This window comes from Cyanistes caeruleus, chromosome 11 (assembly GCF_971803275.1).
Source record: "Cyanistes caeruleus chromosome 11, bCyaCae1.hap1.1, whole genome shotgun sequence".
Taxonomy (NCBI): domain Eukaryota; kingdom Metazoa; phylum Chordata; class Aves; order Passeriformes; family Paridae; genus Cyanistes; species Cyanistes caeruleus.
The window spans coordinates 17,469,896-17,496,252 of NC_141711.1; the positions used below are offsets into that span (position 1 = coordinate 17,469,896).

Sequence of the window (26,357 nt, forward strand, 5' to 3'; positions counted from 1 at the left end):
TTTTTTGGAGGAAAAAACCCCACAAATCTCAGATTAATTCTTCCAGATGCTGTCAGATGCAATAGGGAAAATACATTAGGAATAAAACAAAAATCCCAAAGCATTTCCTCTTGCCTGCAGAAAACACAAGACCCACCCCAAGCACTTTATGTCACAGCACAACCATAAATAGCAGCTTGCTCTGGGGTGTTGCCCCATCCTGCCCAGGAAAAAGCTCATCTCCCCTGCCACACTTCCTTGGGGACACTCTGAGTACTCAGCCTGTGCTGCCATCCACACTGCAGCACTTTGGCAGGCGGAGGGAAAGGGATCAAGAGGGATCAGACAGGGTAAGTGTCAGCCAGGCACCTCCCCAGCTCTCCCTTCTGCATTTTTGCCATAGTTCTTGTTTCTGCTTGTGTTTGGGTTTCTTGCTGTTTCAATATTAAATCAGAAGAGATCATCTTTTCCATAAATATCACCTAACTTTTTTTGGACAGCTGTCATAGTCTTCTAAGATGATTACTCTGGGAAAAAGAGCTCCAGTAGATTTCTTGAGAAATCACAGATGAGTATCTAGATTCAGAGGAAAGATACTCAGAATAACTCACTGACAAAGACACAGGAGATGGTTGAGTCGGCTTCAGAAAGAAAGAAGATTTTCAGACATTTACAATTATTCAATCCCTTAAGGTTCATTTTAAAACCTGGTTTAAACACACAATTTTAACACTAGATCTATGGAGATATGGAAGCAGAATAGAAACCTTTGCCTAAAACTAAACTGGTTTTTCCCATCATATCGTGGTGACATTCTGTCCCAGAATTTTGATCAGTAACATTTTTTGTACAGATATGAAGGGAAAACAATGAACCAGAGAGGAAAGGGAAGAACTGTGTTCTGTCTTCAGTGTTTGTGCTGAAGTTGGTCTCTGTGGGACATACAGAAGCTAAAGATTTTATTCCAGAAACCTAAACCTGGGGAAGAAATAACTACCGTGGTTCTGATAACTTGAGAGGCTCCCTGGAAGAGGCTGGACAGAGTTAGAGGAATAAAGCAGGGGTTTATTAAAAGGCCTTTAAAGGATGCACCTTGGGCAGTCCAAGAGCCCGGATGTGGCTCCACCCAAGATGGACCATGGGTCACAAATTTTCACACTTTTATAAGTTTTGATCCATTTCATATTGGGGTTAATTGTGCAGTTCCAGCTGCAGGTGATGCAGTCCCATCCTCCCTGATTGCTCTCCTCAATTTGCTGCTGTTTGTACTTTTTGGGCCTGAAGCTGCAGCGGTGTCCTTGGTTCTGGGGCTGGAAAAGGATTGTTGTGTGTGCCTGAGCTGTGAGGAGAATTTGCTGACACTTTGTATGAAGTTCAGAGTTATATACTAATGCAGTACAGAATCTGCAAAATATGAAAGCTAAAACTTAAGGCATCAGTTCTGCTCTTAGAACCACAGTAATAAACCTATAAACCTCACTTATTGTCGTTTGTGCAGCTGGAGATGGAGCTGCTGGCCGTGCTGGGCTGTGCCCTGCTGTTCCCCATGGTGGTGGGTGAGGATTGTCCATCCCTGTGCAGCTGCTGGTCCCTGGGGGAGGCGTGGGGGATGCACGTGGACTGCAGCTCGCGGGGGCTGCGCTCCCTGCCCGCCCTGCCACGCCTGACCCGCAGCCTGCACCTGCACAACAACAGCCTGGCCTCCATCCCTGCTGGAGCCCTGGACAGCCTGGGCCACCTGCAGGAGCTGCAGGTCTGGGACAACCCCTGGCACTGTGACTGTCACATCCTCTACCTCAAGCTCTGGCTGCAGGATTTCTCTGCGCCCGCGCTCGCCCGGCTCAGGTGCGCCAGCCCTGCTCATCTGAGGATGAAATCCCTGGGGCAGCTCACTGGGAATGATCTGGGTGTTTGTACGAGGCTTCTCCCAACCAAGTCTCTCCAGTTCTTCTGGCGGGACCTCATTTTAATTGCTGGAGTGATAATTACCCTTATTTTAGTGGCGCGGGCCCTGAAGATCTCCAAAAAGCTGATCTGCCAGCTCACCCTCGGGCGCCGGCACTGGAGGAGGAACATCCCCAAAACACACAAGATTCAGTGAGTGCTCTTCCCTGCCACCAGCCTTCAGAAACTTCAAACTCCTCCACAACAGAAGAGCAAGAGCACTGGTAACACTGCTCTGAATAGTCAATGATAAAAAAGCTCGAAGTCTGGGTCCTCAGGCAAGTTTGATTTAATCTTCATCCAAAAAAGAAGCTCGGTGAGGTTTGGACAGGCAAGTTTCATACTGCTGCCATCTACTCATAAGAAGAGCAGTTTCCACTGATTTTTTTAAATCATTTAACTTGTGCTTTTCCACTGATTTCTCAGCTCTCATAGAAAGATTTACACTCCCACATCCTACGCTTTTTAATATATGGAGAACACCCAACAGTATTATTTTAACAACTCTTTTCTCACTCAGGCTCTGTGAGTTTAAAACCCATCACCATCTCTTGGTGTCCCAGTGGGCTTGGTAGGACCATTCCTGTGTGCAGAACAACTCAGCCACCTCTTCCTCAGGTTCAGGAGCTTTCTGCCACCAAAAACACCAAGATTATATACACTGGATACTGAATGTATCCCTTACTGAATACACTTAAAGATGACCTGGTAATGAGAATATAATCAGTAAAATAATTTTAAATCTTCTTGAATTTCCTGGAGGGCGAACAACAATAAAGCATTCTATGTGAAACTGAAATAATGGATGCTTATTGAACATTCATATTGACCCAAATGTGATCTCTTGCTATGATTCTAAACATTTCTGATTAAATTTCTAAGATATTTCCAGAACTTGTCCTCTGGAGATAATTTTAGAATATTTCCCCTGCACTGAGCTTTTCAATTTTTTAAAAGACAACCAACATTCTGTAGGAATGCAGAATATTACAGAAGAAATGCACTCTGCCATCTCTCATGGAATTTCCTACATGATATTTCTTGTTTCCCCAAAATGAAATAAATCATTAACACTAAAAAGCTTTTCACTCTCTTCTGTTCTATAAACCAGATATGCATAGAATAGTAAACTGTTTTACTACATGGCTTCAATAGTACAAATGTTTTTAAAATGAGCAATTAGCAATCATTTCTGCTTACACCAACCAACATATCGAATAAGATGCACAGAATACAGGAAAAAAAAGAATTGAGAGAACTTTTCTGTCCTTATAAGAGGAAAGAGAAGGGAATCTCTTCCATGGCAGTAGCTCACATTCTACCAAAACAGCGTTGTATTTAGAACACTTGGTCCATTTGGGTTTTATCTGGAAAAAAACCCCTCTGCAAAGGGGACAGATGGAGCTGACTGAGGGCTCAAAAGCAACACTCAGTGTTTATCTGGCAGGGCCACCGTGTCATGCTTAAGCCACACACTCCATCAAACTGCACAAAAAACACCACAGTTGCTAACAATGTGCAAATGCAGGAAAATACATCAGCTATCAAAATGAAACATGCAAGCAGCACTCCCAAAATGGGTTTGGAACACCCCAGAAAGTGTCACTGCATCCTGCCTGCAAGGGGCAAACTGGTGACTGTGTCTGCTTGCACAGTCTGGGAACACTGGTGTGACTGCTGGGATGATAATAAATAAAATACAATAAAAAGTTATGAGGTTTGCTTCCACACTGGGCAGGACAGGTCATCAGAGTCATTATTATTGCCCAAAACTTCACTGTAGCTCTGCTCAATAAAATAAAAACAGCTCAGCTCTGCCCGATAAAAGTAGGAAATGACATGGCTTGGGGAATGGAGCCAGCTTGAGCCCTCCTGCCCTGGCACAAGCATATCCTTGCAAAAGAGAAGCAAAAGTGCATGCCTGTGATGTATGTTGTTTTAGAAGAGATGCTTATTCAGAGAAAAACTGCAATGTTTTCACTAAAAAGTACCTACCACTGCTGTGGAGTCACTGCATTTGCATGATTTCCACCCCGTCCCACATTCTAAGGATGTTGGTATTTTAAGAACATACATTTCTCATGTGTTTCAACCCCACCTCCTGCTGGTGAAGGTTAAATGATGAATGAGATCTAGGTGTACTCGACAGCTTTTTTTTCCCCCATGAAGTAAAGAGGAAGAAATCTGAAAACTTTTTTTTTTTTTTCACCCTGGAGTCTCACGTGCTTTGAGAATGAGCCCAGCCTTTCCCAGGAGCTCTGGGCAGTTCCATGAGGTGGGAACATGGCATTTTTCTGTTCTGACAGTCTTCTCATAAGTGTGAGTGTAGGATGTAGATTTGATGGGCTTACATTCATATCTAACCTGAGAGGATTTTGACTGTAAACCTGTCCTAAGGTTTGCTCAGCAACCTACATAAAATCCATTCACACTAAATTCATTGTGCTCAGAGACTAAGCACAGCTTTGCTCTCAGGAACAAAATAAGAAAAGTTAACCAGCTTGTTCTGTATTTATCATTTGGTTAAGTAGCTGTGAATTTAAGGATTCAGATTCAGTGGTCCCTTTCAAAGAATTTAACTACACAGAAAATGAGTAATGCAAAGTAAAATATTTCTTTCTGTTCAGTTAAACCCCAGCTATGTCATAGGAGATATGTCACATAATGACAGTAATTTTCCATATTAGTTGCATACCTTCTGCTTGCACTGACCAGATATGGAACTGCATTAAAAACTACTAGAATAACTCATCCAATAAAAAGATAAAAACTCACCCAAGAAAAGGTTTCAAACAGAAGAAAACCAAGACTATTCCTAGCCTAACAGGACAAGAAAAAAACAGGGATTCCCTCAGGCGAACAGGAAATTTCTCCTATTTTTGAACTAGTAAACATAAACTGTAAGAACTAAACCCTAATTCAATGTACAAGATACATGCAGAATGCAGTGAAACAGGTTGTTGGTTGGTCTGTGCTGCCACTCTTGTATTCTAAATTAATTAACCAATGCACATTCATCCTCATGATGGTTTATGCACCCTAAATGCACTCTTTGGGGAATTATTAAAATAGAATTTGAAGCTTCACAAAACTTCTGTTGTTCCTGGATTCTTAAGGTCCACACACTTACATGTTATGATTTACACCTGAATGAGAGGATTTTACTTTTGTTGCCAACAAGTGAAACTGAGATACTAACAGTTCCTACCTAATGGCTCCTTTGATGGTGCTAAGTTTACTGTAATGCTTAGTTTATTTATCTTAATGCCTTTTCTCTCCAGAGCACAAAACAATTTCCCAGAGTGCTGCAGCTCTGTTGCTGGAACCCACGTAAATATTTTGCCACTACATTGACTCCAATGAAATTCAGATTACACTCAATAATGGGTGTGTGACAACAAATTGCTGCAGTTGCATAATGGCCACATGGCTGCTATTTATACTTATTTATACTTCCCAGGGGCAATTTACTCCTGATGTGGCCTCTTCCCCAGCAGCACTTCCCAATGTTTATCCCAAGTGATGTCACAGCTACTGCCTGACCTGGCATCTTCATTTGTGGCAAAAGAAATGGGATGTGCCTGACGGAATTTTTCTCAGATTTCATTTGGCTTGGCTTGTCTGACCAGCAAGAATTCAGCTCTTGAGCAATCTAGAGTTATTTAAATTGAATGGTGCTGGTTTTGCATCAAGACATTCCCTGGGAAAAGTGGATTGAAACCTCTTCCCTCAGAATACTCTGAAAGAATAGGGCTACAGAAATACAGAACTTTAATCTTAGTCCAAGAGGGAAAAATTCAAGCAAAGCCTTTCTTAAATGACCTTGATCTCCAGGGAAGGGAGTGTCAGCAGGGATGGACTGCATCCTCCCTTTTCTCCTTGAATCATCCTTCTTGTCTCCTCTTTAGGAGTCAAAACAGTTTTACCTCTTAACTAACAATTTGTTTTTTGACAAGGATTCATAGATTGCCTCTTACAGAGAAGGACTCTGGAACCTGATAACATCACATCCAAATAAAATCCATCTTTGCAGCCCTCTCCCATCAGCACAGCAGATGGAGGCTGTGGCAATGGCCACACCACCAAAGGTTGCCCTCAAGGCAGCAGAGCATTTAGAACCGAGGGTATTTTTGACTCCCCTGAGTTTGCAAGGACACTGCAAACCCCAGAAATTGAATGTTCAGATGCACTTACCAAAGCTGGATTACAGAAAGACAAATCCTAAAACAGCAGCAATTACAACCCAAAGGAGAGGGGCAATGAAAGAACACGAATTGTGTGAGCAAAAACTCAGAGCCCCCAAAAGATTCCTTTGCCCCCAGTCTCTGTTTTGTCCAGCTGCTCTGAAACTGGACCAGCATTGGCACCTAGAGGCTGCTAAATCCAGCAGGACTGAAGTTCCCTGAAGTTTGTCACCCTTTCCAAGGCCTCAGTGATGGGCTGGGATTTTCCAAACAAGCTGCCAGTTACTGCCAGCTCTTCCCAGAGTTTCCATACAGATTTTCTGTTCTGAAGTGTCTGAAGGTGTAAGACATAAATTGTTTTCTACTGGCAGAAACCTAGAGTTACAATAATTCTGGACACTGGGCAATACAATCTCCACTTGTTTTCTTTACTGTGATTAATCATTTTTAGACAAGTCTGGAAATTTCTGCTACTAAAACTGCCAAAGTCACAGATTAATATTCACACTGAAACTTGACAAAGGCTTTATTTCTTCTGTTTTCCTGAAGTGATGATGAACTTTGATATAAATTCAAATTAGACTAACACCTTTGTACTATGGCTTCATCCCATCAAAGTGCAATAAAACAAAAAAGGAAAAAAGTATATTAAGTAAAACAAAATAATATATTAAGTAAAACAAAAGAGTATATTAAATAAAACAAAATAATGAAATCAAATCCCTTTGCGGGTCTTTTTCCCTACTGTTCCCATATCTAACTGAAGTGCAACACCATAATTCTTAAAAGGCCCAAATATATTAAAACAACTTGAGCTCCCTCAGCAATCTGTTCTGGGGAAAAGTTACCATCAAAAAATCCAGCTATTGTGACAATATCAGGGGTTCCCAAACAGACACAAGGAAAATGAAACCCCAGATTTTAGGATTTCTGATGAAAAGAATAAAGAGCCAGCAGATGCTGCAGATTTCCAGGTGTTTCTTTACTGAGTTTTTAGCACTTTGTGCAGTGTTTCATGGACATGCAGCCTCAGGCCAGCTGGTCAATCCCAGTTCATGTGCACCCCTGCTGCACTGGAAATGCCAGGCAGGAATCCTGGCGGGTGAAAATGCTGTTAAAGGTACCCAAAAACTCCCTGACCCTTCACTCCTGATGTTTTTAACATTCAAAATGCCTCTTCATGAATACAATTACAATTTTTTTTGTTATTCCCAGCTTGTTCTGGAACTTGGCTGGTAACAAAGGGGACACCTGTGCAGGGTGAGGAACACGTCACACATGACAAAGTCACACACTTTGCTGAACAGCTGCAGAACAGAAACTGTTCCACTGCCAGGAGTCACCATGAGGGAGACATTTTCAGTTTTTCCCATAGCAAGGGTAGGCTCTGCAGGCTTAGAAGATGTACTCAATACAAATCCTTGTCAGGAGAAGTTTTGGGCACCAAATTCATCCCTGTTTATTTGCCAGTAATTTCCTTATAATTTGACAGTTCTGCTGCCACCTGCACTACTACAGGAAAAGGACACCAGGCAGAGGCAAAATTTCTGCTAGAATAGGTCTAAGTGACATGACTTTCTGAGATTCCAGGAGTTCTCCAACTGCTGGGACCACTGCTGCTTGGAAGGACAAATGTTTGAGCATGGAAAAGAGCACATAACGAAAACCCCGCTGTAACAATGTGGAACTTCCCAATTAAACACAATTCTTATAATTACCCTAAAGAGCATCTCTATCCATGTGCTGCTCCCCAGTTCACACAACACAAAGATGGGAAAGAGAGGCTGCCAGCAGGAATTCCTGTACAGCAGAAATATCTGTTCACTGGTGATGGGCTTCAAAACACCCGTCCATTTGTGTCAGCCCTTTGTGAGTTGAAAGCTCCACACCCCATCCACAGAGAGGACAAAATGCTGTCTCTCCTGTAAACATAAACCCTCCTCAAGAAGGAAAGCTCAAAATATTAAAAATAATATAAGACTGGAACAAGAGCAGTTTGCTTTGAGAAACTCAATAGTCATAGAGCATGCATGATTTAATATGCATGAATAAGAATTTATGCATCAAATCTATGGGGCTATTTCAGGTAATGCTGAGTATGGGAGCATGGTTCCCACACATATTTAAAAAAAAAAAAAATCAAACAAACCCCAAATAAATTGTTACTTTGCATATATTATATTTATTATAAAATGTGATCTTTAAATATTTAACTAATAGCTGTCTTTAAAAAGAAATTACAAGATATCACTGCTTTTGTAGTCTGAAAGAACTCAGTCCATTCCAGCTGACTCAGCTGCAAAATCAGCAGGCCATAAAATTATATCAAGAATTACAGATGCTTAAACATTTTCTCTTAACCAAAATCTAACCAGGGAAAGGCTGCACCACGAAAGGAGCATTAACATCAAACAAAATCAATAGAAAATGTTGAAATTTGCTGGAAAATTTCTCTTGGAACACAGTATAAACAGTGTGCCCACCAAGCCATAAATCAAGTCATCTTGGTTTTCATGAACAATTTTGGTGATTGTTCTACATTCCCTCTGGAAGCCACAGGGAATGAATGCTTGCTACAGCAGAGAATTCAGGAAATTCAGTGTCCTCACAGAGTTTCAGAACTTACTTGGAACCCCTGCCCTCAGCTCCTCCAGTGCTGCAGGAGAGTGGAGAGCAGATTTTAGGTTCTTGTGTTTTTCTGTTTCATATGAGATCACTGTAGACGTTCATTTAGAAGGTCAGAACTTAATCTCCTTTTTAACTTCAAGTCTCCAGCTTTGAAACATAACCTGGTCCTACCCCCCAAATCCACTGTGGAAATTGCCAATAACCTTCCACCTGCACCCAAGGCTCAGTCTGGTGGAGCTGAAATTTCACTTCCCTAGGGAACTGAGAGAACAGGAAACTAAGGCCAGTTTAGGGGGTTTTCTCCCAGGTTTTAGTACTGCTTTCTAGGTAAAACTGGGTAAGAGACTACTACAGAGTGTTTCTAGCACTCTCTACTCTTCTCTGATGAATCACTCTCAAATACAGCCAGATACAATTTGGAATTGACTCAAACCCATTTTGTTTTTTCCTGCTCTTTGCATGAAACAGGTGTTAACCCCAATGGAGTCTGAGGATTAATCAAAGAAAACGAAATATTTTAACACTCAAATCACTACTTACAGCTTTCACAGTGTGAGAGAGCTCATCACAGATCCCTCACATAAGGCTGACAATATAATGTGATAGTTTGTGGGGTTTTTTTGAGAATTTTTTTATTTTAAAAGCAGTTAAAGGCTCATGATGACAAGCAGCAACAATAACAGCTAATAGAAAAATCTAGCAAGGATATTGAAAACCCTTATGTATAATTATGTCCACGGAAGTAGCACCTTTAGTTCTCCATTGAAATGATGAGATAAAATTAATTATAAATATTAAAGACTAACATCTCTAGCAATGATTCCTCCTAACTAACCCAAGTGTTTTTTCTCAGCTCTGAAAATGTAATTAGCATGAAAGCATACACACAGCGATGCCTTATTATCTCTTTAACACCTTTTCTGTCCTGGCTGATCAATATCCAAGGATGCAGTGTCCTGCTTAATTCAGAGCTGCAGGAACAGAAATCCTTTGGTCCAGCCTGACTGAGAACTCAAACCTCTGCTCTTGGCTGGAAGGTAACCATGGATCACCAGAAACAGATACCCAGATCTGAAAAGGAATAATCATGGAGCCACCCAAAACCAGACTGATTTCAGAGGCAATTCACGCCAAGCTGGCCTGGTGGGCTGTGCTGGCTCACAGATCATCAGGTTGCTCTCCTCCTGCACAACTCTCTACGGCACAATTTAACTCCCACTCTTTGCCATAAAACAGTTTCACTTCACAATTTTATAACCTGAAACAATGAGGACGGAACTCAGCTGATCTTTGGTACAAAGAACAGAATGACTAAATGTGCTCTGTCAATGTGTCTAATTAGTAAAGCTTATTTTTATTAGCATCTTGAATTTTCCATGTAACCTAAAGAAGAGTACGTGTTCAAGAGCACTTTGCTTTGCAGATAACCCAGACACCAGTTAAAACAATTCCAGACTCTTGAGGTATATTCACCTTAATAGGCAAAAGCAGTTTGCGATGTAACAGTCCCACATATCCATGTGCCTATGTCAGACACGCAGCTGGATGTCAACATCTCTAAAGCCATCTCTCAGCAGCACAGGACCTCGCAAGGGTGCAAAAACACAGCCCTGAGCCTCGGCCTGTGCCTGTGGGAACAAACCACACCCTGCTGAGACCTGAAAACGAACAGCCAGCGAGGCAAGCCAGCGGCACTTCCCGGAAGGCTCCGTGGCAACTGTACCCGATTGTTTCTGCAAGAGGAATACACAAACCCCGCAGAACACAGCTCAGAAATCCGCCACTCCAGCGGGGATGCGGAGGAGCGCTGCGGGCGCACATTCTCTGCCCGGACAGCGACCCATGGCTCAGCACCAGCACCGCCTGTGGGCCCTCGCATGACGGGTTCGGGTGCTTGGAGCGCGACACGGGGGAGCTGCGGCCGCTGTGGGTGTGCCCGGGGCAGTGACGGATCCTCGCTCGGTGACCGATCTCCGCTCGGAGCCGGCACAGCCCGGCCGCGGCCGTACCGGGCAGGAGCGGTCCCGGGGCGGGCCCTGAGCGGTGCCGAGGTGGGCCCGGGGCGGGCCCTGAGCGGTCCCGGGGCGGGCCCTGAGCGGTCCCGGGGCGGGCCCTGAGCGGTGCCGGGGCGGGCCCTGAGCGGTGCCGAGGCGGTGCCGAGGTGGGCCCGGGGCGGTCCCGGGGCGGGCCCTGAGCGGTCCCGGGGCGGGCCCTGAGCGGTCCCGGGGCGGGCCCTGAGCGGTGCCGAGGCGGGCCCTGAGCGGTGCCGAGGCGGGCCCGGGGCGGGCCCGGAGCGGTCCCGGGGCGGGCCCTGGGCGGTCCCGGGGCGGACCCTGAGCGGTCCGGGGCGGTCCCGGGGCGGGCCCTGAGCGGTCCGGGGCGGCGGGCGCTGCGCAGAGCCGGCTGCCCTCGGCCGCAGCGCGCCCCGCCATGCCCGGAGCGGCCGCGCTGGGCGCCGGCCCCGAGGCCGAGGAGAGCTACGACTTCCTCTTCAAGCTGGTGCTGATCGGCGACGCCAGCGTGGGCAAGACCTGCCTGGTGCAGCGCTTCAAGACCGGGGCCTTCTCCGAGCGCCAGGGCAGCACCATCGGCGTGGACTTCACCATGAAGAGCCTGGAGATCCAGGGCAAGCGGGTGAAGGTGAGCGGCGCCGGGCCCGGCGGGGCTCGCTCGGGCCGTGCCCGCAGCCGGGGCCCCGGGAGAGGAGAAGCGGCTGCCGGAGCCGCTGGCGGGCCGGAGGCACCGAGCGCAGGAACGGGCCGGGCCCGGCCGGGCCCCGGGGCAAAGGCTGCCCCAGCCCGGCCTGCGCTGCTGCAGCGGCTCCCGCTCCCCTCGGGCTCCGTTCTGGCCCCGCTCTGCTCACAAGGCAGAAGAAAGCTCAGCTGGACTGCCTTGTTTCCAGAAAGGGATGTGGAACGGGCAGATTGAGAGAAGGTTCTTAAATTAGGCATGTTATTATCTTAAGACACTGTTTTACAGGGTGTCACAGGAAGTGCCGTTTTTACGGTTCTTCTTTCTAGAGCCAATAAACTCTAAATTTGACCTTTTTGGGGTTTTTTTTCTAAGCTAGAGGAAATCAGCTGGTTGTTAGGGTTAGAAAGAGCCTAGGGCATATACCCAGTGATCTATGCTCAGATTCTCAGTGGCACAGATTCCCTACAACTGTGCTCACCCTTTGAACACAGAGTGCAAGTAAACAGCGGGGAGAAAATGTTTAAAGCATCTGCGGTTTTTAGTAGGTGCTTTTAACAATAGTGCTTCAAACCGGGATCAATCCCTTCACCAGCCCCTCCAGAACGGGGTCGTACAACTATCCTTCCCCCGGTTGGAGTAAAAAATACTGAATTCAGTCACTGCCTGCAGAAAGGTGATGGAACTGTAAAGCTTTTAGTGACACACAAATACAGTAATGCGGTTAAGTTTCGGCCTGTGTTTACCAAAGTAGGTGTCAAAGTCCTCTGTTTGTTTTTGTTTTTTTTTCTTATAAATTAACTTAGGTGACCGGAATATTAAAGTGAAAAGGCTGCAGAAAACAGAAGAAATGAAGCTCGCATTTTTTTAGGAAAAGAGGAGTTCGCAGTTCCACACCCTGTAGCAGTGTTTATTTTCTTGTTAGTGTCACACCTTTCCCTGTCACGTCTGGCTGGGGCTGAGGAGCTGAAAAGGAAACTCAGGTTGTCTGAGGTTTTTTCCTGCGGTTTTTGAGCTGTCAGTGCCTCTTCCAGACTCTCTGGCAAGTGAGGAGTGGGGGGTTCTGCTTTAAGGTGGGAACCTGCCTCCGTTTAAATGCTGAGCACATAGAAAGTGATAAATGTGTCTGTTCCTGGTGCCAGGGACTTCAGGAGTACCCCAGGAAATTAGCCAAACTTCCTAGGTGTGCTTTTTTCATACTGTCACTACTCACACCTAAATAGTCCTGGATTTGTAGCCTGTCTGTAACAAAACCTGTGTGTTATTTCTAAGTATTTTATGGAAAACAAGTAAGTGCAAGGTCTTGAAGCTTATCTTTTTCTTTGGGTTGTTCAGTGCTTCCACTTAGAAAAAAAAAAAAAGAGGAACACACATATTGAAGAAGAGTATTTTAAGTATTACTTTAGGAAAATTAATCCAACACTCTTGCTGATTTACCTTACAGGTGCTTCTGTCAGCTGCTGAGTCAGGGACACGGCCTGAGTATGAAAGGATTTGCTTTGAGGTTTTTTTTGTTTTGTTTTGGGTTTTTTTGGGTTTGTTTTTTTTTTTGTAGTTTGTTTTTGTTTGGTCTGTTAAGGTGTGGCCTGTGTGTGAAGTTTGAATCAGATTTTCCCGGTTGGATTGAGATTTCAGAGCAGCCCATCTAACCTGGGTTAGGTTTGCTCAGCATGCTCTTGGAAACAGGGAGTAAGGAAGCATTTTCTTAGACTTTTTTGAGCTTACACACACTACTTGCACTTCTTGCCTCACAAAAGTGGAACAGGCTGTTGTCTGCTGCTTTGATTTCATTAGGGGTTTATGCTACTCAAGACAGTATTGTTTTCTATTTAGCAAATGGTGAAGGAATCAGAAAATTCCTGTTTTTATAATGTTTCAGAGGCTCAGCTTTAGAAGTTCCTTCAAAACAAAATATCTACCAAAAAAACCCCACAAACAAACAAAAAAAGGAGCTCTTGAATGCTACTTGTTCCACCTCCCCAGTGGCCTAAACTTCATTTTTAGTCTGGCTGAGGTTGTTGCAACCCAACAACACTTACTTTGTGATTGAAATAAACAATTTAAGGTTAAATGTGTCCCTTTCTGTTTCAAACTTCAAGTGTTCCCATCACAGTTACATAATGTTTCTGAAACATTTGGAACCCAAGGATTTTAGGTCTCGCTTTCTTTTGATGTGATTTGTTGGTTTTTGGTTTTTTTTTTGATAAAAATGATGAAAAGATGCCTGTTGGAATACTGATGGTAAAGGTGCTGCAAATAGCTTTTTTTTTTAAAAAATTATTTATGAAACTTGAGTCTTTCCTTGCACGTTGAAGCTGTATTCTGTCAAGTGTTTCACGTGGTGTTCCACACACTGCTGCTTCATCAGCTGCTGAAGCTGACTAAACTTCATCTAGAAAGAGATCAGCTTTATGAAATGTCTGCAGGCTGTCTTCATTTAAAGAAATGTTCTAGTACATGCTGTTTGAAATTGATGCATGCTGCTTTCTCCAAAATAAATCCTTCCTAGCTGGCTAAATCCTGGAGTACAGCCTGTAGTGCCCAAAAGTTGGTCTTGTTAATGACTCAAAAGTGTTTAAAAGTGGTGTTAATCGCTTAATGCATAGTGATTAAAGTCCTGTTGATAAAATAATTACTTGTTCTTTGAGTGATAGGAAAAAAAATCTGGCAAACAGAACAAAAAGGTTTTATAACTGTTATGTCACTGTAAGAAAAGATATTTATAAAATGCTGGAACCGAGATTTTACATAATGATAGGCAAGGACATTCCTAAGTCCAGGTCCATAAATCATGGTTAGTAATAACAAAAGTCTTTTTCTCTTGATGGATTACTTCCTGTGAGCTGATTAATTGTCCTTAATGCCTACTTTATGCTGTCATTTCATAGTGTTTTACTTAAAGTGTTTTTTCCTCTGTGCCACAGTTTTTCTCCCTCAGTATAACTTTCAGAAAGTAGCAGGAGAGAACAGTTGAAAACACATTCCTTTTACAACAAGTACTTCTTTATGTACCATTGCACTTCTTCATTTACAAGCTTTTTCAGCCCATATGTTATCAAGATTATTTGCTTTGATTCAGGCCTCATGGCTGTGAATTCCTTTCAGAATGGCCCAAAATATACTTTTGTGTCATGATCTGGCCAAATTGCCAGTGATATAAAGTTGTGACTTGTCTTGTCTCCTGACTGGGGATTTAATAACTTTGCTTCACAGATAAAAGCAGAGCTGTTGGAAGCAATATTCTTTGATATGCAGAGGAAAATGTAGCTCTCTGTCAACTCCTTTGACACTCATAACCTGGAGCAAATGGGAACACTACATTCCCAAAATAGAGAGATTCCTCATTCTCTGAAAATTCTGTAGGGAAACATTTGAATGGAGCAGTTTATCTTGACTGTCCTGTCTATGAATATCACTTTAAATTGAAATACACTGCCACAGAGATGTTGCTTTTGGCAAAAACGGTGTGGCTTAAGTTGCAAGGCCATTTCAATAAGTGTTTTTAGCAGCAAATGTTGTGATTTGCCAGCCTACAGGAATGTATATTATTGTTTGCCATTGGAGATGACAGGAGTCAGACACAGTTGGTTAAGATTCATTTAGCACAGTCTCTAGATCCAGTATTTTACTGCTGGGAAATTTTATGGAATATCACTGCAAAAGTGACATTTCTGTTTTTATAAAGGAAGGTATCAGCTGGAGGATGCCCTCAGTCATTATTTACACTGCTCCACAAGCAAAAGTACGCCTGAACTCCTGTGATACTTCAGAAGAATTGGGAAAGTACTTAATAAATTATGTATCAAGTAAGGGAGGGAGAAATTATTTCATGTGTCTTGGGGCCATCTGTTAAGCATTAACCTTTGATAAACAGTAAGTTTATCAATGCAAGGAGCAGCCACATTTGGTAATGAACATTTACTGTGCTCTTTGGCCAACCTGTCACTCACCAGATTCAACATTTTGTCTATCTCTGTAGTTGAAAATCTGCTTTCTGTAAGACTGAGCAGACATCCCAGAATGATCTTCCAGAGAACCTCCATGAATTTTACCACCTTCTGTTTTCCTCCTTGCATCTAACTGAAACACTCTTTGTTTCAGGTTTTTTCTGGTGTCTCTCACTGTCCTTTCTGTGCCACCCTGAAGAGTGTGGCTGTCCAAAAAGTTCAAAGCTAAGAGCAGATCAAAATAAACAGCTTTTGTGAGTAAATGAGTGAAAATAGTGAAGCAGTTATCACAAGAAAGGTGGCTCCTTTACTCTGCCATATTCCTTCTGAACAATGAATATGTATTCCCTGTTCTTTGCCCTGTTCTCTTTTGCTCCTAGCAGTGGTCCCCCTGAAGGCCTGTCACCGATCTCTGATTTCATAGGTGTTTTTAATTAGTAGTTTCAATTGAATCCAGCACAATTCTCCAGAAATCCCAACTTCTCTCTGTCTTTCTTACTCCAAAGGAGTTGCCAGTAATTACAAAATCAGGAACTGCTTTAAAAGGTTACTGGGTGACAGATGTGGCTACCACCAAGTTATTTACAAAGCTGAAGCACTTAAATTGAGGAAATAAATAATTAAGAACTTTGTGTCATTTACAACACGTCATACACTTGTATACATATATATATGTATATACATATTTGTCTATACAGAAGAATACATGAGCATATCTTTTTTAGTAACCTGTGGCTAGTACAGTCCTTTTGGTATTTAACTTTTAACTTAAACTGAGGGCCTTTGGAATGGCAAGTAGTAAGACTACATTTTTTTCCCCAAAGACTTTTAAACTGTTACATTTTGTCAAGAGTTGCATGCTTATAAATATAGTTTAACACAAATACTATATAAAACTTTTGCTGTGCACAAGCTGGTGAAAGTTGTGATTGGTGTTTTTGTAAAGTTGACATGGTTCTTTTTCAGTAGAATTCTGTGAAAGTTATCTCTGTAGACATGCTGGAGAAAACAGGTTTACTTAGGATCAGAACTGGTATTTTTGTAACTTCTTAAATTGTATTTTTAACCATATATCTGATAGATTGATTAGTGTTACATGGAAATATTTTTCTTAGACTTTTCTAAAGATGCTGTCAAGCAAACTAGCTGTATTTTTCCTTTAGAAATACAACTTGCTTTACATTAAGTAATCTGGTTCATAATACTTCCTTGCTGTGTCTACAGTGTGCATTCTTAATGATGTAAGACATTATTCAAATTACAAATGATGTGACAAGACAAGGTTTTCAAGCTTCCAAACTGGAGGAGGAGTTGTTCTTAACTCAGTCACTCTGCACTTTTATTTACACCACGTGTAAGAGAAAACAATTTTACTTTTTAAATCAAATGTTTCCAAATTGTCTGTATGCACAGAATCCCTCAGGCCCTTCCCAAGGGCTGAGTAATCATCATTAGCCTTTTCTAGCACTTGTCCTAATCAAGTATTGAGATTTAACAAACACAAAGGTCTGGTGGGAGACTGGAGTACAGAGATCATGCACACACCTGCCCCCAGTTTCCTTGTCCCTGGTAAGTGCTGACTGCTCTGAACCATTATCTGTTGCATTAATGACATTGCTTTGTGGTTTTCTGAGTCCATTACAGTCCCTTCTCTGAGAATACTCTTACCAGAACTGAGAAGTCCTTTTTCCTTGGATTGATTCCTTTTCAGCTGTACATATATCAGCTGGGATCTGAATGCTTGCTTAGCACAGGAAATGAGATCTTATCAGCACAGCCTTTTCCAGAGTGAAATTTGCTGCTCGAAAATGTAGCAGAGTCAGGAGACACAAAGAAAAAACTGCTGTGCAAAAGAAATAAAAGGAAAAAATTATTCCATATTATTTGGTATAAAATAGAACTGGCACATTGTGTTAAGTTGTCGACAACACTTTAAAATAAAGGGGTTCAGACAGAGGGGAAACCATAAATAAAAGGTCCACGCTATGGGAGGATTAAAAACGCCAGTAGTATTTACTTATGTCCTGTTTCAGTGGAGATGCAGAACATAAAGAATGGCACAAAAAGACAAGCAGTGGTCTCCCATTTGTCATTTGGGGATAGAGAAGTGAAAGTGAAACAGAATATAAATTTATAGAAGGAAATTCTTTAGTTTCAGTGTGACTAAATAGTGAAGCCAAGAGCTGTGGAAGATTCAGAAAAAATTAGAGGTTTATGAAGAGGATGAGAACATCCACAGTTACTTCAGATTCTGGAATATAAGTCATCATGTTCCAGGACATTAGACAACCTATAAAACAACAGGATTTACAAAGAAATTCCCTGTGAGCAGGATATTGTGTTTGTCCACACTGAATTCTTTGGTTCAATCCTCTGGAACATCTAATACTAGGAACTCAAACTCTGATACTAAACTCATCATTCTTATACTGCTGGATTTAGGCAGAAGTATATAAACCAAGCATTTCTTCTTCCTGCCCAGACATAATGACATAATGGTCTGTTTCATCACCCAAAAAAGGACAGGTGATTGGACAGACCAGATCCTTGGCTGACTTTATTGAGACCTAGGATTGCTGGCATTTCATTTACACACCCTTTTATCTGTGTTCTTTAAATTGTCTCGTATTTCCTTCTAAAACAGCATCAGTGCTCTCAGATTATGTGACCACATCCTGCTCCCTTTGTTCCTGTCCCTGTCACAGAACTGGCAGAACTACAGAGAAGTGTGGTAGCCAAAACCCACCTATAGTTTCAGTGACACCAAGTGACCTTGGCTGAAGGCTGGCACCTTGTTCTGCTGCAGAGGGTGACAAAGGGGTAGGGCTGGGCACAGAAGAGAATTCCAAAATCTGCTGCAGAAGGAGCTTGCTGGCAGGAAACCAGGGTGCCAACTGATTCAGATACAAACTTTGAGCAGCTAAGTTCTCACCATAGATTACATATATATATGTAATTATTATATATATGTTTATATCAAAGTTCTCAAGCATATATTCTCATCCTTAGAAAAAAGAACTGAACATGAACAAAAGGCTAGATTAGCACAGGGCTGGAATGTATTTCCCATACAGGAGATTTGGATCAAGGCTGTTGGCTCTACTCCTGTCTGTGTCCTGTGTCTCACTGTGCTGTGTCCCTCAGCTGCAGATCTGGGACACGGCAGGCCAGGAGCGCTTCAGGACCATCACACAGAGTTACTATCGCAGCGCCAACGGGGCCATCCTGGCCTACGACATCAGCAAGAGAGGCTCCTTCCTGTCCATCCCTCGCTGGATCGAGGATGTCAGGAAGTACGCCGGCTCCAACATCGTGCAGTTACTGATTGGTGAGTTGGAAATGCCACTGCTTCTTTGATATGGCCAGAAGGTTTTGGTTTTGGTTGAAGTTAAGTTGTGTGCAACAGACCCGACTGGAGATTTTACCAGAAGAACTGATTCAGGGAAGCAGAGATGTTTTGCTTTGATTGACTTCTTAAAAGAAGTAGACAGCTTTGAATCCTTTGCATCTCATCTAATGGAGAACTGGGATGCCCAGGATTTCCCAGTTCTGAGGCACAGCTGCTGTGGAGACCCCTCTCCCCCTCTTTCCTCCCCTCTCCTTTTTCCTTTCCTTTTTCATTTCATCATAAAGATCTTTCCAGGGCCCAGGGAAACTCCATCATAGTAAGCTGATGTATTTTGGTGAGTTGGAACACACACACACACTTCAGCAGACAGGGATTTTTGGAAGGACTTTGAGGCAATCAGAGTTTGTCAGTTCTTTGCTAGGAGTTCTGCTTTCTAGCCCAAATGTTTTGGACTTAGATGCAGCTCTTGGGGCCTGTAGAGTTGCTAAGACAACAGCAGGACCATTCTAGATTTCCCTAGGAACTAGCAGCTGTCTGCTGTTTTCACAGAATGGTTTTAACCTCAATTTCTAGCCTATTCTCTTCTGTTACTTTTTCTCTATGGGTAATACAGAAATACAGGTTGGAAAGGGCTGGGGAGATCATCCAGTCCAAGCTCCTGCTCAGAGCAAGGCCAGAGTCAGGTTGGTCAGAGCCTTTTCAGTCACATTTTGAGAATCGACAGAATGGAAATTCTTCAGCTTCCTTGAAGAACCTCCTGCCAAGCACTTCCTGTGACACAAACAAGCCCTTATAAATTGCTCTGTTGTTCCCTTTCCTTCCAGGAAACAAGTCTGACCTAAGTGACCTTAGAGAGGTTCGGCTGGAAGAAGCTCAGAGCCTGGCTGAACACCATGACAACATCATCTGTGCCATAGAGACCTCTGCGAAGGACTCCAGCAACGTGGAGGAGGCTTTTGTGAAGATGGCCACGGAGCTGATGATGAGGCATGGAGGGCCCATGTTCAGTGAGAAGAACACTGACAGCATCAAGCTTGACAGCAAAGATGTTGTGGAAGGCTGGGGGTGTGGTTGCTGATAAGAGCTAGCTGATATCCCTAGCTGTACTGGAATTTAGACGGTGCTTCACCCTAATGCTGAGTAGCATGGTAGCCATATTCTCCTCCTCCTCCTGTGAAACCAGCAATTTTGTAGAAGTTAGACACAATCCTGTTTGCTTCGGTGTCTTAATTTTAAAAAGGGACTTTGGAGAGATAGTCCTAAAAGTCAAACCCTCTGAAAAACTTACTCAACATTTGTCCCCACCATTTTATTTTCTGTAACCTTCATACGAGTTACAAAAACGGAGGAAGCGACTTTGAACTTGATATTTTGGGGTGGGAAGACATTTGGTTGGGGAAGAAGCTGATGCAAACCCAAAGGTCTGAGCATTTAGCGTGGGTCTGGTGGCAAAGGAGATCACTTTTGGAATAGGCAATCTTGACAGTGTCTCCTCAAATCCTCAGCGCTCCACTAGTGACCAGAAAGTGTCAGTGTCTTGGATAATGGTATTTCAAGGGTCATAATAGCCAAGATTTTGATGACAGGACCAAATAGCAGTCACCTGTCCTAGGGCATATAAATTGCTAGTTGCTGTTGGAGCAGGCCCAGGTGGGGGAGCTTCTCTCAGGTTTTGTTGTCATTTGAAGTTAGTGTTTTAACAGAAAGCAAAACCAGCCTGAGCGCTGTCGCAAGCAGGGCTGGACCGGGGCAGTGATTTAAAACAGCCTTGAGGAGAGGGAAGGTGCATTTCATTTCCTATTGTTTGCACAGTGGTAGCTCCTTCTTCCAAGTGGAAGCATCACTGAGATTTTGCCCTCAGGTCTCATCATTTCATTCCACAAGTCAAGACCTGCACCACTGGAAAGAGAAACTGGAGAAACCTTGAGCTGACTGTAGCCAAGATCTCTTGCCATGTGCCTAAAGGTCAAGTACAGGGTTCATTCTGGTCAAACATTTGATGTTGTGTTACCAGAGTGCATAAGTGGCATAAGTGGATTTGATTTTTTTATTGGTTTTGTTCTTTAAACCATCTCTTTTAAGTACTGCATGGGCATATAATGGGAAAGAAGACCTCAGAATAGCTGAGAACTGCATGATTGCAGCTTCTTGGCTGTGAAAAACCAGCGTTGAGTGATTCCCTCCCAGCTTTGTACCCAAATGTTCCCCTCTCCCTAACACAAGTTACCAGTTGCTTTTCATTTCTTTAAAACACTCAGCAGGAAAAATCTTTCAGAGTGGATCAAAATCTACATAAAGTAAAATAGATTTCATAATCCAGTTCTTTCAGATGCAGCTCTGTAGAGTTTCTTGTAGATGTAGCTAAGGTACTGATGGATTCCTCTGCATTTACACTCTCAGGCACCTTACAAAAGTGTATTTGCAAAGAGAGCAGGGGCAGCAATACTTTTAACTCTGCAGATAAAGCGAAGGTGTTCAGGAATGGCAAGCAATTCTGGTAATTTGAAGGAGTTACTTTCAAAAAGCACCCATTTGAAATCACTTGACTCTTTGAAAAATCCAGATCAAAAAGGACTTGAATTGTTTTGCTACTAGGCCTGCACCAGTTTAGTCATCCAACATATCCAGTGCCATGAAAATTAGGAAGATTTAGGAAAGGGCTAATGGATACCAATTTTAATACTATTCATCTTCCTGTAGCAAATACTAAACCATTTTCTGATCTTTCTGGGTTTTTTTTAAACTGTGAGGTAGATAACTGAGGAGTAGTGTGTGCTTTGTAGCCTGTTTGCTTCTATCTAAGGGGTTAGTTTTCAAATTTTATAGTTGGGGGAATGAAAAGGCCTTAAGTTTTTCAACTAGTATAGTTTTCACAATTCTGATATTTTCTACAGAAGGGCAGGCTGAGCTGCAGTACTTGGTAGTGTTTTTGGATAGTTTTCCAGAATATTCCTACTTCCAAAGATAGCAGGCAATAAATGTCCAGCTGGACATTTGGGGATTTGAAATTGGGAATGGGAATGAACATGGGAATTTTCCAGACCCTAGAATTGTTGGTGTATTCCCTATATTCTGCTCTCAGGAGAAACTGTGAAGACAGTCCGAGCTGCAACTCAGTGCTGGTGACTGCTTTTCCTCCTGCTGAGATCCTTAAGGTACAGAACATTTGCAGACACTTGACTTTCTGTCCTGACCCGTTACAGTTGATGTCTGTAGGTCGTGGTCCTGCAGTTCTGCTTCAACAGGGACCCCCAGATGAGCTCAGCCCCCCACTGCCTGCAGGATTGGTGCCAAATTATTTAATAATGAGAAAAATCCACATGCATTTAAGAGCAGTATTGCTACTTCTCAGACTGAAATCCATAGTTTACATAGTAACTCATCTTAAAACTGGAACAAGAAGCAAAATGAACATAAATCCTGCTTCCAGTGCAGCCAGTGAATGATTGTGTTTTTACAGTAGATGAAGAACTGGGGAATTGTTGATCCTATTCTAGCCTAAACCTCTTTGTTTTGAGGTTTGTTTAGTGAATAAGTAGAATTAGACCAGGCAATACACTTTGCATTACAATTTGCCTGGATGTATCTCTTAAACCAGGCTTGAAGGGTGAGGCTCTGTCTGCAGCTCAGTCTGGCTCAGTCAGAAAAGGTGCAATACAGCAGCAGTGATTTGTGTGCTGTACTGTAAATGAAGGCACCAATTCCAATTGGTTTTCAGTTTCCTGCAGGAAACTGAAACCTTGGCTTTAAATCAGTTTTGTCTTTTAACTCTTGGCTCTTCTGTGTTGTAACAAGTGGAGGACAAGTTTGCATGCCCTCCTAACTGAACAAAAGAAATAGAAGAAGACCTGGTTTATTTTTAATTTTCCTTTTTTCAGCAGAAACCTGAAGACCTGGTTTATTTTTCAGGTTAGCAGCTGGTGGTGCTCGGGCTCTCAGTAGTTAAAGTTTATTTTGATTACCAAACCCTTCCTTTGTTCGCTGCCCCCTAGGCTGGGAGCTTCTTGACCAGAAATGAACAGTAAATGTAGAGCTTTTCACTGCCCTGCTGAAGACTTTATCAAACCTGGGACTAAACACAGCCATGAAATTCAGGCATTAGGGAGATTGTTGGTTTAACTCCACTAATCCCATTGAACCCAAAAGGATACTGGAGTGAAGAGAGTGAGAAGCAATAAACCTGTGATTTACGGGTAAAAACCTGAGTTTCAGCTCTCAGGGTATAAATGGGCACTGATGTACATCCAGTGAATAATTCAGTAGTGCTTGTTCAGAGTTCACAGCATAAACATTTGCCAAGAAATCTGTTTACTGCCAGTTGAACATTAACAGGACTATGGTGCAGTAATTGCTTTTAAGCAGATCCCCTTGGCTGATCATGTATTTGCATTAGTATTTATCATTTCTCTTTGGCAGTACCAAAGTGTGCAAAAATATTACAAAAGCACAGGAGGGGACATTGATCTCTGCTTTGCAGCACTTGGGAGTGGAATGCAGAGGCAAATACTGAAATGAAATCATCAGCAAAATGTGGTTCCCAGGAGCCTTTGTTACACTTAGTATTGATTTCAAGCTAATTTTATCTCCAGTTTCTCATCCAGTCCATCATCACGGATGGAACTTGTACAAATATTTATAATTATGTAAATATAAAAGCAAATAAATGCTGGCCCAGAAACCTGCTAACGTTTGCTTTGCAAAGCAAAATTTGACAAAAATGAGAATACTTAAGAACAGAGGGGAGGAAAAGTCCTCTCACAGTACTGGAAAGAGGTTTTTCAGGGGGAAAAAAATCTAAATGAAGCCCAGCTAAAACCACTAATAGCTTTCCTGTTAGTTAATACTGATAGATTTCTAAGAGCTTCACCAAAAGTGGAGCTCTTGCTTGTTTTGGGTGCCTCGACTATCATATATGAAAACAAAGGTTTGGAAGATTGTCCTTTGCACACAGCATGCAAACTTGTCCTGAGGACATTTCTTAAAAGTGAGCCAAGAGCTGAACTGACACAGACACAAAAGCTGCAGACAGATGCCTCCCAATCTCTTCAAAAGCATCTCGGTACCATTGCAAATAAAGCACAAAACTTGTGTGGAAGTGGTTTTGCACTAAAGGGAAATAGTTATCAGAGAAAAAAAAAAAATCATTAATGTGAAAGGAGAGCATCCTGGTTATTCTGCATTTTTCATGTTGATTTCCTGTTTCAATGCTGTGCATAAATAAGATTTTTTCCCTTTAAAAATTATATTAAAATAGATAAAGTGTGAAAAGTAGTTTGATACTTGACAAAATAAACACTTTCTTAAGAGAGTGATAATGCTGATGAGGAGAGTAACTTTGCTAATTGGGCTTGGTGGTGCAGTATGAGGGGTTCCCTACAGTTGTTGTGTTGGAATGGTGTGAGACACAAAAACCATTCCCAAAACAGGGGAAGCCAGTGGGGGACACCAGACCCTGTCCTGCCTGCCAGACAGAAAATAGATACAGGCATGTACTGAGCAGAAGGTGAATTTAGTTCTTTGTAACTGTTTTTAAAGATTTCTGTTTTAGATCTCTGATGGGCAGATGTGCTCTGTGCTGTCAGCCAGCTTTTCCCTCTTCTGTGCCTCACTCGCTGAGATCTGACAGGTAAAGACCCCACAGCTCCAGAGCAGGGAGCATCCCAGCCAGTCTGGCTCACACACACCTCTTGGGGGGAAGGAAGAAAATCTCTAATTCATATTGAATTCATTCACTGCATTCCAAAATTATTTGAGGGGTTTGGGTGATAACAGTGTTAAAATGGTTCTGCATTTTCTAGGACAAATCTGTTGCTTTTCAAGGTTTCTTCAAGAGATGCAGGCTGTACATTTCTAATCATCAGTAACTATTTTGCTTTTAATCTTTCTTATCACAATACTGAATAAATGATTTGGAATATGAGGAGACAAGGGAGCAAGCTTGCATACTACGGTAATTTTTTATACTTTACCTTCATCTATTTATGAATTTATTATGAAAAGTATTTTTAAACATGAAACCTGCTTTTGTTGTGAATTTTAGCAAAGTAGTGGATACATTGTACTGTGTATCATTTAAAAGGTTTAATTAAAGTAAACATTTGGCAATTAATTCCTTTTGTTGTTGTTTTATGCATGTACCTTGTTGTGGTATATGATCAGAAACAAAATCAACTTTAAGAAATGATGTATGCTATCCTACAGTGCTGCATGGTCGACTTTTGCACAAGATATGGCCTAATGTACTTTTAATTAAACAAATGGTGCTGAACTATCTTCCTCTTATCCTCCCAGCTGTCCATCACTTCCAGAAATGCATGCACTTCCAGTTGTTCCCAGTTAGCAAACTCTCCAGCAGAGCTGTCTGTGAGGTGAAGAATGAAACCCAAAATTTCTCCAGTGTTGGAGAAGCACAAATAACTTTTTCAGTGCTTGCAATTAAGTGTGAACAATGTAGTTACAACTGTACCTCCCCAAGGGAACGTTTAGATCCTGGATTTTATTGAAGTGCTGGAAATTAAACAAAGCAACACCCCTTTCTTTTTGCTTGGCTCTTTAATTTGAACGTCAGCAGATGGGTATTTGTGATCCACAGGAGCCAAATATTGAATTTCTTGGTTTGCATTGACTGCTGCTTCAGTAACAGCCTCGAAAGAGGAGTTGTCAGTGCCATGGCCAGGCTCTGGAGCTGGGTCCTCAGAGGGCTGGGAGCAGCTGAATTTATCAGTTAATCCTCTTTATTACTACAGAAACCTCATGGCTGTGACGGTGCTGGTGAGAGTGGATGTGAGAGGGAAATGGTGCAGGTGTCATGATGATCTGCTCTTGGGAGGGACTGACTTTGACTTTCTCCTGTGTTCTACACATTTAAACTGGAGTTTCTAAATCTGTGTGGGGGAAAAAACCCCCAACTTTTCCCTTTTAATGGCTTGCTATAAGTGCACGTGATGAACACTTGGAAATGATTTCCCATTTCTGGGAACTCTCCCTGGAATTCTCTAAGAATGTGAAATAGTTTGGATACAAGAGATCTACACACACTACAACCATTTTTCATTTGCTGTGGTGAACTGACCTTTCATTATGTAGCTTGTACCTTCAAAAAAAAAAAAAAACTGTGGTTTTTATAGTTTAAGTTCACTGAATATTTTTTCTCCTCATCTATGGGCAGGAAGTTAGCTGTTAAACTAGCAGAAAGCATTTTCCCAGATACAATTCCACAAAACAAGACACCAGTCCTAAATCCTATTGAAAATCTGATTCTGAGATTCTTACCTGTACAACAGGTGCTGCTTCTGCTTTTCAGGCAAAGGTCAATAAATAAACCAACAAATAAATATTTTATAATTATAAATTTATAAATAACACCTGCTGGGTGTTAAACTGTAAGGCATGTTTAGCATGAGCCCAGATTCCAAATTGGCTTACAAGACCAACACAATGGAAGGAGAACTTTTAAGACCAGCTGAGTCCTAGGTAGTCTGAATTAGAAATTAAACCAATCTTTACAGAAAGTAAACTCACCTGTACTATTTGGAATATCCACTCATCTGTTTTATTCACAGAAGCGACCACAAAAACACTTCCCTGAAACTTTTAAGTGTGCAGCCTGTTTCTGTCAACGCTGAAAACAGGACA

General features: G+C 42.3%; 2 protein-coding genes across 2 annotated transcripts; both read left to right on the plus strand.

Annotated features, from left to right (window-relative positions):
* Positions 1-245: 245 nt before the first annotated feature.
* Positions 246-3,632, plus strand: GP9 (glycoprotein IX platelet). Its single transcript, XM_086845642.1, has 2 exons — positions 246-329; positions 1,478-3,632. Exon 2 carries the CDS (start codon positions 1,484-1,486, stop codon positions 2,078-2,080), a length of 597 nt encoding a protein of 198 aa, XP_086701768.1. The 5' UTR covers positions 246-329; positions 1,478-1,483; the 3' UTR covers positions 2,081-3,632.
* Positions 3,633-11,085: 7,453 nt separating this feature from the next.
* On the plus strand, positions 11,086-24,831 carry RAB43 (RAB43, member RAS oncogene family). The gene is made up of 3 exons (XM_086845950.1): positions 11,086-11,375; positions 18,518-18,701; positions 19,547-24,831. The coding sequence occupies exons 1-3, from the start codon at positions 11,166-11,168 to the stop codon at positions 19,798-19,800; spliced, it is 648 nt and encodes a 215-aa protein (XP_086702076.1). The 5' UTR covers positions 11,086-11,165; the 3' UTR covers positions 19,801-24,831.
* Positions 24,832-26,357: the final 1,526 nt, after the last annotated feature.